General features: G+C 45.4%; 2 protein-coding genes across 3 annotated transcripts in view; one reads left to right on the plus strand and one right to left on the minus strand.

Moving 5' to 3' along the window:
- Window positions 1-4340, plus strand: part of LOC133353048 (dynamin-binding protein-like) — a 40040-nt gene extending 35700 nt beyond the window's left edge. Inside the window, 3 exon segments of the mRNA XM_061569141.1 lie at window positions 298-810; window positions 1057-1110; window positions 2801-4340. Of these exon segments, the coding sequence (XP_061425125.1) occupies window positions 298-810; window positions 1057-1110; window positions 2801-2986 (753 nt within the window). The 3' untranslated portion in view covers window positions 2987-4340.
- A 561-nt stretch (window positions 4341-4901) lies between these two features.
- The window catches only part of GGT7 (gamma-glutamyltransferase 7), a 28109-nt gene continuing 17603 nt past the window's right edge, over window positions 4902-15407 (minus strand). For both annotated transcript variants that reach the window (XM_061569152.1, XM_061569151.1), the window contains exons 13-16: window positions 13637-13751; window positions 12741-12878; window positions 9100-9199; window positions 4902-8348 (exon numbers count right to left, since the gene is read on the minus strand). In XM_061569152.1, coding sequence (XP_061425136.1) covers window positions 8194-8348; window positions 9100-9199; window positions 12741-12878; window positions 13637-13751 — 508 coding nt within the window. In that variant the 3' untranslated portion in view covers window positions 4902-8193. The remainder of the gene's footprint in view (window positions 8349-9099; window positions 9200-12740; window positions 12879-13636; window positions 13752-15407) is intronic.

A 15407-nucleotide genomic window follows, 5' to 3' on the forward strand; every position in this document is an offset into this window, starting at 1 on the left:
TTTGGAGTGTTGCGTGTGATGGGGTGAAGTGTGGGTGCTCGTTGGTCAGGATGGAAGAGTAGGCCAAATGTCCTCTAAACAGCCTCTCTAGAGCTCCCTTGGGTGGTGGTCCTCCCATTACCAATGGCATGAGCAAGTAATTGCAAGGCTGCACTTCAGCCTTTTTCACGTTCTGTTATCCATCTCCCATGATCGGTCTAATGACAAGGTCGTTAGATCACTGTGTTGGCAAGCGTAATGTGATGTCTAATGATAAGGCAGTGTTAATGTTGATTGTGCTGTGTTTATCCACTGCAGAGCCACGTAGCGAGTGGCGATCAGACTGAAGACAGCACGTCGCTGCAGAGGAATGGCAGCGGCCGAGGCAGCATTAGAAACCAAGGCGGCACGAGCCATCAAACTGCAAGGACGGACTGCACTACCAGTCGCACGGTGGAGCGACTGGTCTCCCTGGAAGAAGATCGCACGATGTCCCAGACGCCCCATTTTGCCGACACCATGGTCACACTGGACAGCCAATGTGAGGGCACACCCCCTCGCCAGGGCCCGTGCAGACATGGAGGCGGCCAGAGCGGCAGCTCGCACGGGGGGCCCAGGCCAAGTGGGGAGAGCAGCTGGGCGACCGTCGACCAGGACGCTACGCTGCAAGCCGGGAGGAGGTCCGAGTCCGGCTGGTGTGAGCGGCAGACGTCGCTGGACGTGACGAGGATGGCGCACGGCACCGGTGCGGAGGAGGCGAGAATTCCCATCCGTTCCCAGAGTCTGCAGGACGAACAGTGGGACTGCTCCACCCACAAGGAAGGCCAACAGGTAAAGATCCCAGCAGGGATGGCTCTGTTGCCAATTTGGCACGCGTGAAACGTTCCACAATGGCGCGCTAAGTGTATTGACTAATTGTAGTTTTGTTTGTTTTTATGCGGAAAGTGCTGCGACAATTAGCACGTGTGATCCGCGGAGCGGTGGGTGTGGTCGAACGCTCGGATGCCCGCCGCGTGTGAATGTGGAGTGGCTCATGCACATCGGTGTTAATGTTCGTGTCGCATTATCCCGGTCCAGGCTGCTCGCCACGCACCCAGGACTAAACCTGGTGTGAGGAGGAAAGGAAAAGATGTGAGTTTGTGTCTCCAGTTGCCTTAGCACCGACCTTTATGCCCTCTTGTCCTTATTGGTGGAGCACAAGGTGAATAAAGTGACTGAGACTTGTGTACCTATATAAATGTATAAAAAAATTAAAACTTCCACCAACGTTTTGCTATCTGGCCTGAGGAACTGTCACCTTCCGAGGTGCTTGGGACAAGTGTGTAGTAAGGGCTCTGTTGCTACATGGCACACTGAGAGACGTGTACATTGACGTGCCTTGGTTGTACTAACAGGACATCCTTTATTAATGAATATTTAATATGTGAGGAACATACGTTGCTGTGGCTTCATTCTCCTAACAGAAAATTATTTCCTTACTCTCACCATATTAAGGTGATAGTAAGACACTGTGCTGTGACCCTAACATTGTATTTTGTATTAATGCAAAGGTGTTTAACTGCTATGGGCTTGAAGGCTGGGTGCGATGTGCTTTTTCCCACCAAGACGCCACCAATACATGTAACGCTACACAGGCAGTCTGCATGATGGCAGAGAAATCCAATGTATGGAAAGCGCCATGGAAATATAAAATTAAAACCTGGCACACATATTGAATGGAGTTAAACCCATCTGGGCAGACTATTTAGCTGCCTGCGACACTGAATCCGTGAAAATTGGTTGCCTGTCATTTCGTTGACAATCTGACATCATTTCGATTTAAAGCTTTCGTGACTGCAGGGATTCATCTTCTTGGTTCTTTCGGTAAAGTCACGTAGAAGGGAAGTAATAAAATAATATTTTATTATGTTTTATTTTTATTATTTTATTACTTCCCTTCTACGTGACTTTACCGAAAGAACCAAGAAGATGAATCTGACATCATGTTAAGTGCTTTTCATATGTATTCTATTTGATGCATCCCCTGGTGAATTTTTTTCACTCTTTCCGAGAACGTCTTTGCATTGCTGCATGCTTGTGTTTGCGCAACATGTGCATGCATGGGCGAGAGGCTGCACGTCACCCCTCTGGCAGCATCACCTTATTTAAATGGGAGGGGGGGGACATACAAAACTTGGGGGGGGGGGGGGTTGCACGCCACAGTCAATGTTTTAAACAAATGTTCGGCCACTGCTTTTATCTGTCATGCAATTCTGCTCGCACTCTCCGTGTATGCGAGGAAAAGCTGCGACTCCCATCGATTAACGCTTTCACAACCACAAAATGGGACTCTTTTTTTGCAGTATAAAAGTATGAAAAAATAAGATTCGGTTTGAACATCTTAACACCTGTTTTATTGGCAGAAAGGGTAAAACCCATTCTTATTTTTTCATATAATTTCACAGCCGTTGCCGCGATGCCCTCTCGTAGTCGGTCCCGATATTTCACGCGACTGTTGCTTTTGTGGGCCACACAAACACACGCGATATATAGGCTGCCATCTAGTGGCAATATCTGGAAAATAAATATTGCACGAGGATCCGGGTCAAACCGACCCAAGTTTACAGAATACATTTTAAGCGTTTGACTGCAAGATGCCATACAGTTGAAAAACACATGGTTGTGAAAAGCTGAAATCACTAATAATTTAGAAGTGGGGCTGAGCCTTTAGCAGCAGGAGCTTCAGCCCCCTCCAGCCAACCTGAAGCTACAGGGGGGGGGGGTTGTTTTGTGGCACACGTGACTGACTGCGGCGTATCTGACTGACCGCGCTCTCCCGCAGGTCTATTACGCCGTGTACGCGTTCGAAGCGCGCGGAGCGGAAGAGATGTCTCTGCGAACCAGGCAGCGAGTGCGCATCGTGCAGTTCCGTGACGCCTCTGGGAACCAGGACTGGTGGCTGGTGGAGAGCGAGGGCCGGCAGGGTTACGTACCGGCCACCTACATCGCCAAGATGGAATACACGTGACCCCGTCGTTGCCCCCTTCTCCAACCGTGGTGCTGTCAGTCATTGCCCTTCGTTGAATTGGTCACACTGGTGGGGAATGTGACCTGCGAGAACCCCCGCCTGGTCAGGAATGACCTTTAGCATTGTTCATGAAATGTGTGAGGATCATGCCACGATAACTGGGATATAGGTTACATGTGGATTGTTTTGAATCCGTTCCTCGTAGGAAGTTAAGTAGGGAGCTGGAAATTTTGTTTGCACTCGAGCTTTTTCGTCATTAACTGGAAAATTATGCACAGATATACGTCGGGTTTTTTGCAATTAGTGCATTTAATATCCTCATTTGCACCATCTTGCAAGAGAGAGATGTAAAATAAAAATTAAGAGTATGCTGTAATGTTTTTTGGGATTTGCTGATTTTCAGAAGTACTGCCATTCCTTAGATGCTTCTTGTCCAGGTAAACTGTTAGATATTCATACTCATGGATGTGAATGGGCATTGTTATATCAAGGCTTCACAGAAAAAAAAATCCGTAGTATTTTTTCATATGCATATGAACATTTATCTTCGAAGGACTTTTAAATTTGCCTCATTTACAATGAAGAAAATCAAACTTCGCATTTGTGCTAAATTGATCAACTTCAGCATTCTTACCCGCCTTTGCAGTGGCTTAAATATGAAGTTACCCACGAAGGCAGTTTGCATAAAACAAATGTACTGACAGCCAATATATACTTGAATTATCGTGCTACATAGGATTATTTAATCTTAAAACACATTTTTGCTCCTGTATTTTTTGTCTAAATATTTCTGTATAAAAGACAACAGCAACTACATACCCCAGACGTCACATTCTGCCCTTGTACAGAAGCAGGAAGTCCAACATGCTAGACGGTTGTGGAGCTTGTGCTGTTATGGTGTTTGGAGCAGAAACCAAAATTTTACTTTTTTCCAAGGTGCAATGCAGTAGCAGAGACCAGAACAACACATGCAGAAACTACACAACGATGTAAATAAAATATAACTGTACATTTTGAAAACCATAGCAGTCTATTTTCACGTGAAAAATTCAGTGTAATTACTGGTGTCGTGTTACTCTCGCTCCAAACGTGAGGCACCTTAGCCGGATGGTGGAGCAAGGTGTGATGGTGTATGTCTTCAATGTGTTTGTCTGATGTGAGTTTTGTTAGCTGTGACACTGGAGCTTAGCTAAGCTGAACTAGAACTATTGGTTCAGTGACTTTCAGAATAGGCGCAGTCACCATCTGCTCTCACCCATTGTATTGTTACTTAAATATAGTCTTGATTTGAAGCTTTCGTAACTGCAGGAATCCATACTTTGGTTCTTTTGGTCGTCACGTAGGTAAAAAAATATCACGACGTTTCGGTCGCAACACAAGTGGTCGTCCTCCACTGCTGGATTATTTTTTACGCCTGAGGACGACCGCTTGTGTTGCGATCGAAACGTGATTTTTTTTTTTCTCTACCAACGTGTCTTTACCGAAAGAACCAAAGAGTATTAAATATAGTGTCCCTACAAAAACGGTTATGTAAAGAGATAATTAAATTTGGACAACAGAATTTTTGTACTTATGTAGATATATATTTTTTCAGACATTGGTGATGTAAACATGTACATAAAGTTACAATGGGGTTTTCTGCCAAACAGCAAGCTTGCCAGTTGTTGCCTCAAAGCGACAGCTTGCCGATTATGAAGTTAGAAAAATAAATTCCCCAGCTTTATATAATTTAACATTTGGTGCTTGTCTCTACATTTTGAGCAGTGATGGATTGCACATCTACAGCCACTTATTAAACATACTGTAATTTCATCTTTGAATTACTTAACCCATCTCGTCTCTCAAAGCATGATGTGAAAGTTTTATTTTGAGAAACCATTGACAATAAAGTAATGATAAATCAACCAGCCACAGCGAGTGTTTTTAATACTTTATTTTTTTTACTTCAGTTTTTTTTTTTACCTGGCATAGCAATAGCACACACATCAGTGAAACAACACATTGCCAAGTGAGATACAGGGTCAGATGCCATGCTGTTTAAAACACAGCAAAAAAAAAATGTACCATGCTCATTCACTAACGGCAATTAAGCATACAGAGCTGAAGAGGTGGACTGCGCATTTTCCCGGCAAGCCACCACGGGAGGGTGTGGCAGTCCAATGGCTCTGCGCTGCTTCGTGCTTTGTTGGGAGGCCGTGCTCCAGCCACGTCATGCCGGGCTCCAGGGAGGCCCAGGTCAGTGGCGCCGGTAAACTCCCCCGTCTGTTCCCCAATACTCCATTACCCACCGGCACATCTTGAGCCAGCACAGGGCTGTCACGTGGTTTCCTGCTGGCAATTTGCCGGAACCAAACCATAATAATGCTAGCCTCACAAAACATCAGATCTTCCCGATTGCCAAGCCGGGCCAGGTTTAATGGCGCATTCAATGCATATGGCATCAGTCGGTATGTATTTAGTGACATACGACGTCACTACTGTGTTAGCTCGATATGGGTACTGTAGGCGGGTGTCACGGGGATCGTGCCAGGCCGTGACACTGCGTGATCACAACAGGACACGCGACTGGATAAAGGGGGGCGAGGGCCCCAGAGGGGAGCTTGGGGGGGTCACGTGGTTGGAGGCCCAGACCTTCCAAAAGGATCGAGAAGGGGGGCATGGCCTGGGGCAGAGCTGGCCACGCCACGGGAGTTATAAGCAGGGTGTGAACAGAGAAGAGGGGCTGTTCGACCCCGGGATGAAGACGCCATCAATGCTCCAGGCTCCGACCTTCGTGACCAGGCAAGCCCGTTAACCTGCCCTGGTCATGTTATGTAGTATTCCCTCCGCGAGTGTTAGTGAGATTAGGAACAGTGGTCAGCATCCTGTCTACAACGTTCCCGTTGGTTATGCGTTAATAGTGTCGCCTCCAAGTTGTGTGCACCCCAATCGAACCCACGACAAGTACGTTGCTCCGGTATAGAGTCATTGCGTCACACATGGTGATGCGAGTGGCACAGCTCTGCTTCTGCAGTGGGAACAATGACCCGCGATGCCCGGCTCGGCCCAGCTCGGCTCAGATGTGCCAGCAGAAAAAGGACAAGTGGATGCACCATTCCGTCCAATTTCCCCATTTACACTCCGGCACTTTGCAACCTTTGCACACCTGCTGTATAGCACAACGGAGTGTGCTAGACCTTTCCCTCTGTTCATGGATGCAACTGTGCATTGTAAAGAACACATTACAACACGACTAAGACATTAATGCTGGATTAATTTTTTTTGAAAGCCAATTGCACGCAATAGTCTAAACTGTATCCCAGTACTCTGCACGTTTTAAACTATTTCAAAATTAACATATGCAATGGAATGGCCATAATAAAATAAATATTTCTGCAACTCAAAGTACCACACTTTAGTTGTAGTGCCCAAGATTTAACGCATCACACGTAATGCCACCTGTAAATGCAAATCACAAATAGCAACGGTACAGGTGCATTTCTCGTCAGTGTGAAAAGCAACATACTCAAGCCACTTTAGCAGCAGTGGGCACAACGTGCAAAACATTTCAGCTATAAATACCCAAAAGCATCAAGCACTGGGTGGTTTCTATTCATACACTGCATTTCGATTGCTACAACTGCCATAAGGAACACAACACTCTTATAGCCAATCACCTGTATGGTACATCTAATGCATTAAGACATGACTGATTCATAAAAAAAAAATATTTGCAAGCAGTTAATAAATAATTTGGATTGCAATTAGGATGTGAAAAATGTCAACGTCGTTGATAAATGTTAAGAGCTGATGATTATTTAAATATCTAACAAAACCAGAATTTTACAGAAAGTTGTCCCAATAGCCAATGATTATCGCAGGCCAACCACTGTCAATTCTGTCAACTATTAAACACACTTTGAATTGGCAACAGATAAAGTTGGAAAGTTGTGAAATCCACAGGTTCATTTGGCGACTCTAAAGCAGTGTCAATTTGCAGCCCTAAACATTTAAGCATGCAGCTTCTCCCCACCAGTGTGTGGCGAGCCACCGTGTAAGCCCAACACTTCGATTGTGGACAGCAGCAGCAGGCAGCCCGAATAACTGTGATGACTGTACAGGGAGCCGAGCCTGCGACTTCCCATAAACGAGTTACTACAACCACAAATACATGAAGCCTGTTGGGTTATCCCATCAGGTTATAGAAATGGCTAAATTATATCTTAAAATAACTACCAAAGTCTGAAGTGCTAAATATAGGGTTTTTTTGACAAACATTCACAGTAAACTATTTTTAAACAATCTGGGTGAATGATGATCTCCAGAAAGCAAATATGGTCATGCTAATCTGACGTTTTTGAAAGGCACCGCTAAATTTGCAGTTCCTTTCTCCTCCCTGAGCAGGCCAAACTGTTCTTATAATTATATGGTCCAGTCAAGGGACCTCTTACAGGGCTTTAAATTCCACCTTGCACCTGTGGCCAGTATCAGCTCGGATATAGACTAATATAACCTTGCATGAACCTTCATTGGCTCACCTCACTTGAGCTAATTAAGCAAGTCATATGCTATTTAATACATTGGCTGAGTTGGTCCGATTCATCGATTGCGTACGAGACTGCTCCACAGGGTTCCGTATTGTCTGTCACATCACCTGTTTTAAGCAGAGAACACACTGGACAATATTATCACGTTCATACCATCCTTAACCAGCATAGTTTTAATAATTAGCTAATACACTTGTACTGGGTCTGACCGGCTTCTAGGAAAGGCTGTGTGGAGCAGGGCTAAATGAATTTTAAATGCCTCGATCTTTAAAAGCAGGCATGAATACTAAAACGGGTTGACAGGGCGCAAATTACATATTGACTTTATAAGAACCCACCAAAAAAATCTTATCAACTATAACTAAACACCGTGCTTAAAAATCAAGGATAAATGAAAACATTCCCAGATGAAGGATTCCTACGTGTACTAGTCCCTGGGGAATGGCGTAATTGCTAATGCAATAAAAATAGGGGTGAAATATGAAATTGTTTAAAAGGATCAAAAACTGAGTTCATTTCTCATGTAAGAAAGCAGCTCGTTATACCCACAAATATATATATTTTAAAACAATTATCGTAAAACTGAAGCTATGTTTACAAGGATTTTGGGCATAAGAGGTGGAGGGAAGGTTGGTGGCGAGAGGAGGAAGGAGCGGGGGGGGGACCCGTGCCATGCCGGGCTCAAGGCAGCGCTCGTCCCGCGCGGGGGTCCTCCACGCCCCGGATGTTATCGTTGAGGCGACGGACGACGTGCGTGACGCCCAGGGATCCCCTGCTCCTCACCACATTGTGGCCGTGACTTCGCAGGAAGCTCGCCTCCGCCTCTGGGAAGCCATCTGCAGGAAGCAGGAGAAGAAGAAGCTGCTATTGCTGCTGCGGTTGCTGCTGCTACCCTGATGTGTTAATTTTGTTCACGAAATTGGTAGTGAAAACAAAAGTATTTTTTTTTGTCAGTGAAGACTAAGTTGAAGAAAATTATTAAGTGTGATGTCTCGGACGACCCATCAAAGCAAGATGATGAAGAGGAAAAATTAATGAGTGAAAGCTCGGACTAAAGTATAAATCAACGTTTTAGTCTGCAGTGCACTGAGAATGACCAACAATTATAATTGGCTTATACGTTTACAAGAAAATATTTACTCAGTTCACCGATTAGCTGAAATGTGTCTACAATATGAAATGCTGTTTTTGTTGGTTTGTCTTTTTTCTTTAAGTTTGCATAATGGTAACATGATTTTCACAATAACGCATGTAAAAATTATCCAATGTAAAAACTAAAACTGCATTAAAGTTGTGCTTGCTTTTAGGAATTTATCCTACAGAAAAAGAACCAAATCACCAAATCGTTGCCCAAAAATATGCGATTAAAACCAGCGCTAATGTATCGGCTTCGTCAGCCAATCCGATGACATCGCACGTCATGTGAGCACCTCACCTCTCCATGATGTCATGCGCGATGTTGTTCGATATCACTGATTAAATACTACTGAGGGCAAATACATGTTGGAAAGCCTTACAGAAACCATGCATAATGATTTGTTTCTGCTTGATTTAACTGTTTTAACAAAACGTGCATGTGTAACTCACCCTCCACCAGCACACGCCACAAGTTGGGCTCTGGATGCAGCCGTGCCAGCAGCACGCTGTCGGTTACATTTCTCCGGAATGAGAAGAGGTCTATGATAATCTGTAAAACACCATTCGCCAGATCAAAACACTTAACCAAAACGGGGTAATATAATCTAAACATGTGTCCCCTTGCTTATTGTATGTTAAACTTCTTTCACACCGTACATAGCCAACTGCGCTAAGTGGAGGTGCCACTTATAATGTGTATTGCTTTGCCTTTTTGATTGGTAATATTGGAAGTCAACAGTGGTTGTCCTATGGATAGAGCATGTTAATTTGTCATTTCCAATAGAGATGAGAAATGCCCCAATGCTCAATTTTCCACAATTTTTTGTACATAAAATGCTACGGATGCATTTAGATGCAAAAATATAATAATTTTCGATTTAAAGCTTTCGTGACTGCAGGGATTCATCTTCTTGGTTCTTTCGGTAAAGTCACGTAGAAGGGAAGTAATAAAATAATAAAAATAAAACATAATAAAACAATTCTCACGACGTTTCGGCCACAACGCAAGCAGCCGTCCTCAGGTGAAAACCAGGTCCGTCGAGGCGACAGAGTCTGAATGAAACAGCACACGAGCTTGGAGCATATATATAAGCTGGGCGCATTGACAACGGAATTTGCATATCAAAAGGAATTTAGCATATTTATGGGAAATGCAGGAATGTGATTAGTACTGCATATGCATGTGCATTATGCAGGATTAACAGCATCAAAGGGAGCTGCAGTTACTGCTGCTGCAGCAGTTGCTGCTGCTGCTGCAGTTTCTGCTGCTGCTGCAGTTGCTGCTGCTGCTGCAGTTGCTGCCGCTGCTGCACTTGCTGCTGCTGCACTTGCTGCTGCTGCACTTGCTGCTGCTGCTGCAGTTGCTGCCTTATCCATTTTAATATAACACTATGTATTATTATACCCACCCTAATGTGTATCATACTGCTATATGTTTACTGTACAATTACGACACCATACATTACTCTGCACACTGCACCATGCCAGTGAGTGGAACGTGGTCTGAAAGTCACCGTAAACGTGAACACAATCAGTTAAGATCCGAAATGGTTTATTACGTCCTTCCAATGATTGCTAAGCCAGAATCCATCTTCTCGGTTGAAATTGTCTCTGTGTTTGTATATGTGGATCGCCTCATGAACGAATCTCTCATGATAGCCAGATGGCTTGCAGAGAACCTCTGTCTTGGAGAAGTCAATGTCATGTGAGCCCACTGAATTGTAACAGTGATCTGCCACGGCTGAGGTGTTTGTCCTACCGTGTTTCAGGTCTGCCTTATGTTCACGGATGCGGTCCGAGACATGTCGTTTGGTTTCTCCAATGTAACTGCTACCACAGAGGCAACTTAGTTTGTAGACGCCAGGGTACTGTATGTCTGGAACCACATCTTTTACAGACGGGACCAGATCACGGATTTTATGTACTGTGTTGAATCGGACCTGGATCTTGTGTTTAATCAGGATTTTGGAGATCTTTTTTGTGACCCCAGCAATGTAGGGTAAGGTGATGGTCTTGAAAGGCTCCTCAACAGGATCCTTCTTGATGGTTGGAGTGATGGCTTTGCGGATTGTGTAGTCGGAGTAACCATTAGCCTTAAGAGCTTGGCGTACGTGTTTGAGTTCACTGGAAATGTGTTCATGGTCGGAGATGCATTGGGCTCTATGATATAGAGTCTTGATGAGGGAATTCTTCTGGGATGGATGGTGGTGGGAATCCGGTTTTAGATAAGCATCCGTGTGGGTGGCTTTCCTGTAGACAGAATGAGCCACTCTGTCTACAGGAAAGCCACCCACACGGATGCTTATCTAAAACCGGATTCCCACCACCATCCATCCCAGAAGAATTCCCTCATCAAGACTCTATATCATAGAGCCCAATGCATCTCCGACCATGAACACATTTCCAGTGAACTCAAACACGTACGCCAAGCTCTTAAGGCTAATGGTTACTCCGACTACACAATCCGCAAAGCCATCACTCCAACCATCAAGAAGGATCCTGTTGAGGAGCCTTTCAAGACCATCACCTTACCCTACATTGCTGGGGTCACAAAAAAGATCTCCAAAATCCTGATTAAACACAAGATCCAGGTCCGATTCAACACAGTACATAAAATCCGTGATCTGGTCCCGTCTGTAAAAGATGTGGTTCCAGACATACAGTACCCTGGCGTCTACAAACTAAGTTGCCTCTGTGGTAGCAGTTACATTGGAGAAACCAAACGACATGTCTCGGACCGCATCCGTGAACATAAGGCAGACCTGAAACACGGTAGGACAAACACCTCAGCCGTGGCAGATCACTGTTACAATTCAGTGGGCTCACATGACATTGACTTCTCCAAGACAGAGGTTCTCTGCAAGCCATCTGGCTATCATGAGAGATTCGTTCATGAGGCGATCCACATATACAAACACAGAGACAATTTCAACCGAGAAGATGGATTCTGGCTTAGCAATCATTGGAAGGACGTAATAAACCATTTCGGATCTTAACTGATTGTGTTCACGTTTACGGTGACTTTCAGACCACGTTCCACTCACTGGCATGGTGCAGTGTGCAGAGTAATGTATGGTGTCGTAATTGTACAGTAAACATATAGCAGTATGATACACATTAGGGTGGGTAGAATAATACATAGTGTTATATTAAAATGGATAAGGCAGCAACTGCAGCAGCAGCAGCAAGTGCAGCAGCAGCAAGTGCAGCAGCAGCAGCAAGTGCAGCAGCGGCAGCAACTGCAGCAGCGGCAGCAACTGCAGCAGCAGCAGCAACTGCAGCAGCAGCAGAAACTGCAGCAGCAGCAGCAACTGCTGCAGCAGCAGTAACTGCAGCTCCCTTTGATGCTGTTAATCCTGCATAATGCACATGCATATGCAGTACTAATCACATTCCTGCATTTCCCATAAATATGCTAAATTCCTTTTGATATGCAAATTCCTTTGTCAATGCGCCCAGCTTATATATATATGCTCCAAGCTCGTGTGCTGTTTCATTCAGACTCTGTCGCCTCGACGGACCTGGTTTTCACCTGAGGACGGCTGCTTGCGTTGTGGCCGAAACGTCGTGAGAATTGTTTTATTATGTTTTATTTTTATTATTTTATTACTTCCCTTCTACGTGACTTTACCGAAAGAACCAAGAAAATATAATAATTCTCAACCCATTGCCAATCCACTTAAAATAAGCCTAATTTAAAAAGATATCCAGTTTTTATTTTGCTGTCATGGTGCATACACTTATTCACTTTTTGGCTTTTGTTGATGCTTCTCACAGAAAATCAGGAGTTTGCTACGATGCTCTAGGACAGGGTTAGCCAAACCAGAGCTTGCAAGCATGACTGGACAGGCCGTTCAAGTGCGGCTCGATAAAAATGCCCAACTTTCCAATGTGACTTTAATTGAAACGGGAAAAACCTGTGGAAAGAGCAGTGACCTTGGGTGCCCTCGCCCCTGCTCCCGCAGATTTCTAAATAATAAATTTCACCAACCAGCGAGAAAACCGGCTGTGTGACCACCATGTGTGTTGTCGGGTGCGTGGGCTCGTGGGGTCAGGAAGATAGGCCACCCCTGCTCTAAGCGGGCGCATGCCTGTGCAAGACTGCTGGTATCTGCAGGCCCCTTGGAGCCGCCCAGCGACAGGTAGGTGCCGCAGAGACCGCGCAGGGGCCGTGCGATGGTGGGAAGGGCCCAGGTGATCGGCCGCCGGCCTGGTCCCATGACGTTCGCCTGCAAGAGACACCGACCCGTGCCACCTCAACAAAGGGCAATATACGTAAATGGACGTTAGAAATAATAGATGAACAAAGGTTGAATTCCTACAGGCATTGGTGCAATTGGTGTTTTTGTATGGATGTGAAACATTGAACACTTGAAGGCGTAAGATGGAAAAAAGAGCCTTTTTTCTTGAAATTCTTGGGAAACCTACTTTGAATATGTAATGAGAAACCTTTACAGAACACAATTTCTACCCAATCAGAACACAAGGAACAGCTTCTAGCCACTATTAAATGAAGAAAACTGCAGTTCTTAAGGCTAATCAAAATACCCAGCAACCTATCCAAAAACCATCCAAATAGGCACCAAAGTGGGTCTTCGAATAAAAAGGCATGCAGAGAAGACTGGAAGGTACTAAACCCCAACCAGCTCATGCCAACCAGCTGAGACCGGTCGAGAGATATCACCACCAGAGCTGCCAACACCGTGCCCTAAAAGCCATGTTGCAAGACCGTCATGGGATGTGGATGGATATTCAAACAACAAAAACTGCTAAATGTAAGTGTAGTGCTTTATTTTCTAGGCTACGAGAGCAAACCTGCTTTTATTTAAAAACGTGAAATATTTAGTGAAGTGGGTTTGTCTTTCAAGTGTTTACGTTCTGCAATTATTAGCTCTGTTTGCCCAGCACTGTATGGTCGCCATGGCTACTCGCGGTGCTCCACTCAGCCGTTTCTGTTGCAACACAAAAGGGGTTGGTGCTGCTGTACCTGGTCGGCTGTGGAGTTGGGGCTTTGGCTGGGGTTGGTGAAGTCGAGCATGGCGCTGTTTAGCAGGATGCCAGAGGGCGTCATGACACGGCTGCCAAACGCGCCGCTCAGAGAACTGCAATCGCACACAGACACATATACCCCGAATTGACTTGCAGACTTTTGGGGTAAGTGCTGTTTGCGAGCACCTATGAAGGCCGGCATGGCACATGAGGGGGTGGGTGGCCAGTGGCGATGTTTACATATTGCACCAGGTACTCATTTGAGGCCGAGTCGACCCACACACGCGCACACAGCCGGCCAGCGTGGCAGATGGTCAGCGGTGGCGCTAGCGGTCCAAGCAGCTCAAGGAGCCTTGGAATCATACAAAATAGAGGTGAACCTTTCAGCTCGAATGAAAATAGATATATACAAATAGATATAATAGATACAAAAGGGAAAATGTATCTCATATTCACCTTGGTCTATATCTCAGTTCTCTCAAATAACTACAGCACGATCTTTTGTCCACGTTTTTCTCATCCCGCCACATCTCCATCTCGCGAGTTTATAAATCGAGAGGGGGAATGCAACTAACAACAATTCTTAGGACTCCAAAATGGGCCATCACCCTCACTGCAGATGTTAAGACAAAGTAGGGGAGGGGGGGGGTCTCGTTACAAAGCCTCACGCCGGTTTCTCTACCCAGGATGGCTGCCTGAAATACGAGAATGGTGCAAAGTGCTTTCTGCGTGCTCTTGAACAAAAAATAGGTGCCGCCCGAAATTATTGAGCCCGATCGGACAAGTGGTCCTTGCGAGCTCTCATTTCCACGTTCTTCAGCACACGAGGAGTTGGGTAATCAACCTCTCGGAGTGCCAGGGGGAAATGTGGGGCAGCTCAACGTGCAGCAAAAGAGGACATTAATACAAATTTCAATGTTTGCAGGGGGTCGATCCTCTGTGAGATGTTCTTTTAACTATTTAAGGTCATCATCACCTTCATGTATCCATAGGACCACTTCTGTTGACTGCCCTACAATAGTAGTACTCATTTGAACGATCCTGGAGGAATGATGGGCCAAGTTAACCCCCAACCTGGATTTAAACTCAGAACCTTCCAACTGTGGGCCACTTGCTATACCCCCAAGCCACCTCGCCGGCTCTGTTCTATGCCGAGCGGAAATAACCGCTACATTTTCCATCGTTTTTATTCTCATTGAGTAAGCACCATTGTGGCTTCTTCACTGTATTTACAGTGAAGACATCCTGCGCATTTACAAAAGCCATACCAATGAGCATTAATTTAAAGGACACTGGGGAAAACACACGAACATTTACTGTAACGCTTGACCGTGCTGCTCGGACACTCGAAGGAGCTCTCAAGCTAAATGGACCACGAGGATCTACATCTCCGATCATTTTTGCCCATGACAAAATCACACGGAATGCACACGCTCTCTTCAGATCTCCGAAGCTAAGCGGTATTACGCTGCAACGTAAATGCTCCCTGCCTTCAGCAAACCCACACTGACCAGCTGGGTGAAGTATAGTCAATATAAATCCAACAGTATGTACATATGCTCTTGATTGCCACCTAAACACAATTATAATTCATCCTGACTGACATAAATCGGAGGTGGGTGGCTACAGGAGCCACAACCGGCTCACTCCAAGTGCGTGCACACGTTGCAGCAGGGCTAATGCCGGCAACTGCGCATGCATGCGTGGGTAGGAACCCGGCGGTTGCCAAACCAGTCCGGTGTCAGTCTCAGCACGGCCACTCGCAACTG

Source organism: Lethenteron reissneri, chromosome 42, assembly GCF_015708825.2.
Source record: "Lethenteron reissneri isolate LAM-NWPU_2019-01 chromosome 42, ASM1570882v1, whole genome shotgun sequence".
In the NCBI taxonomy this organism is placed as follows: Eukaryota; Metazoa; Chordata; class Hyperoartia; order Petromyzontiformes; family Petromyzontidae; genus Lethenteron; species Lethenteron reissneri.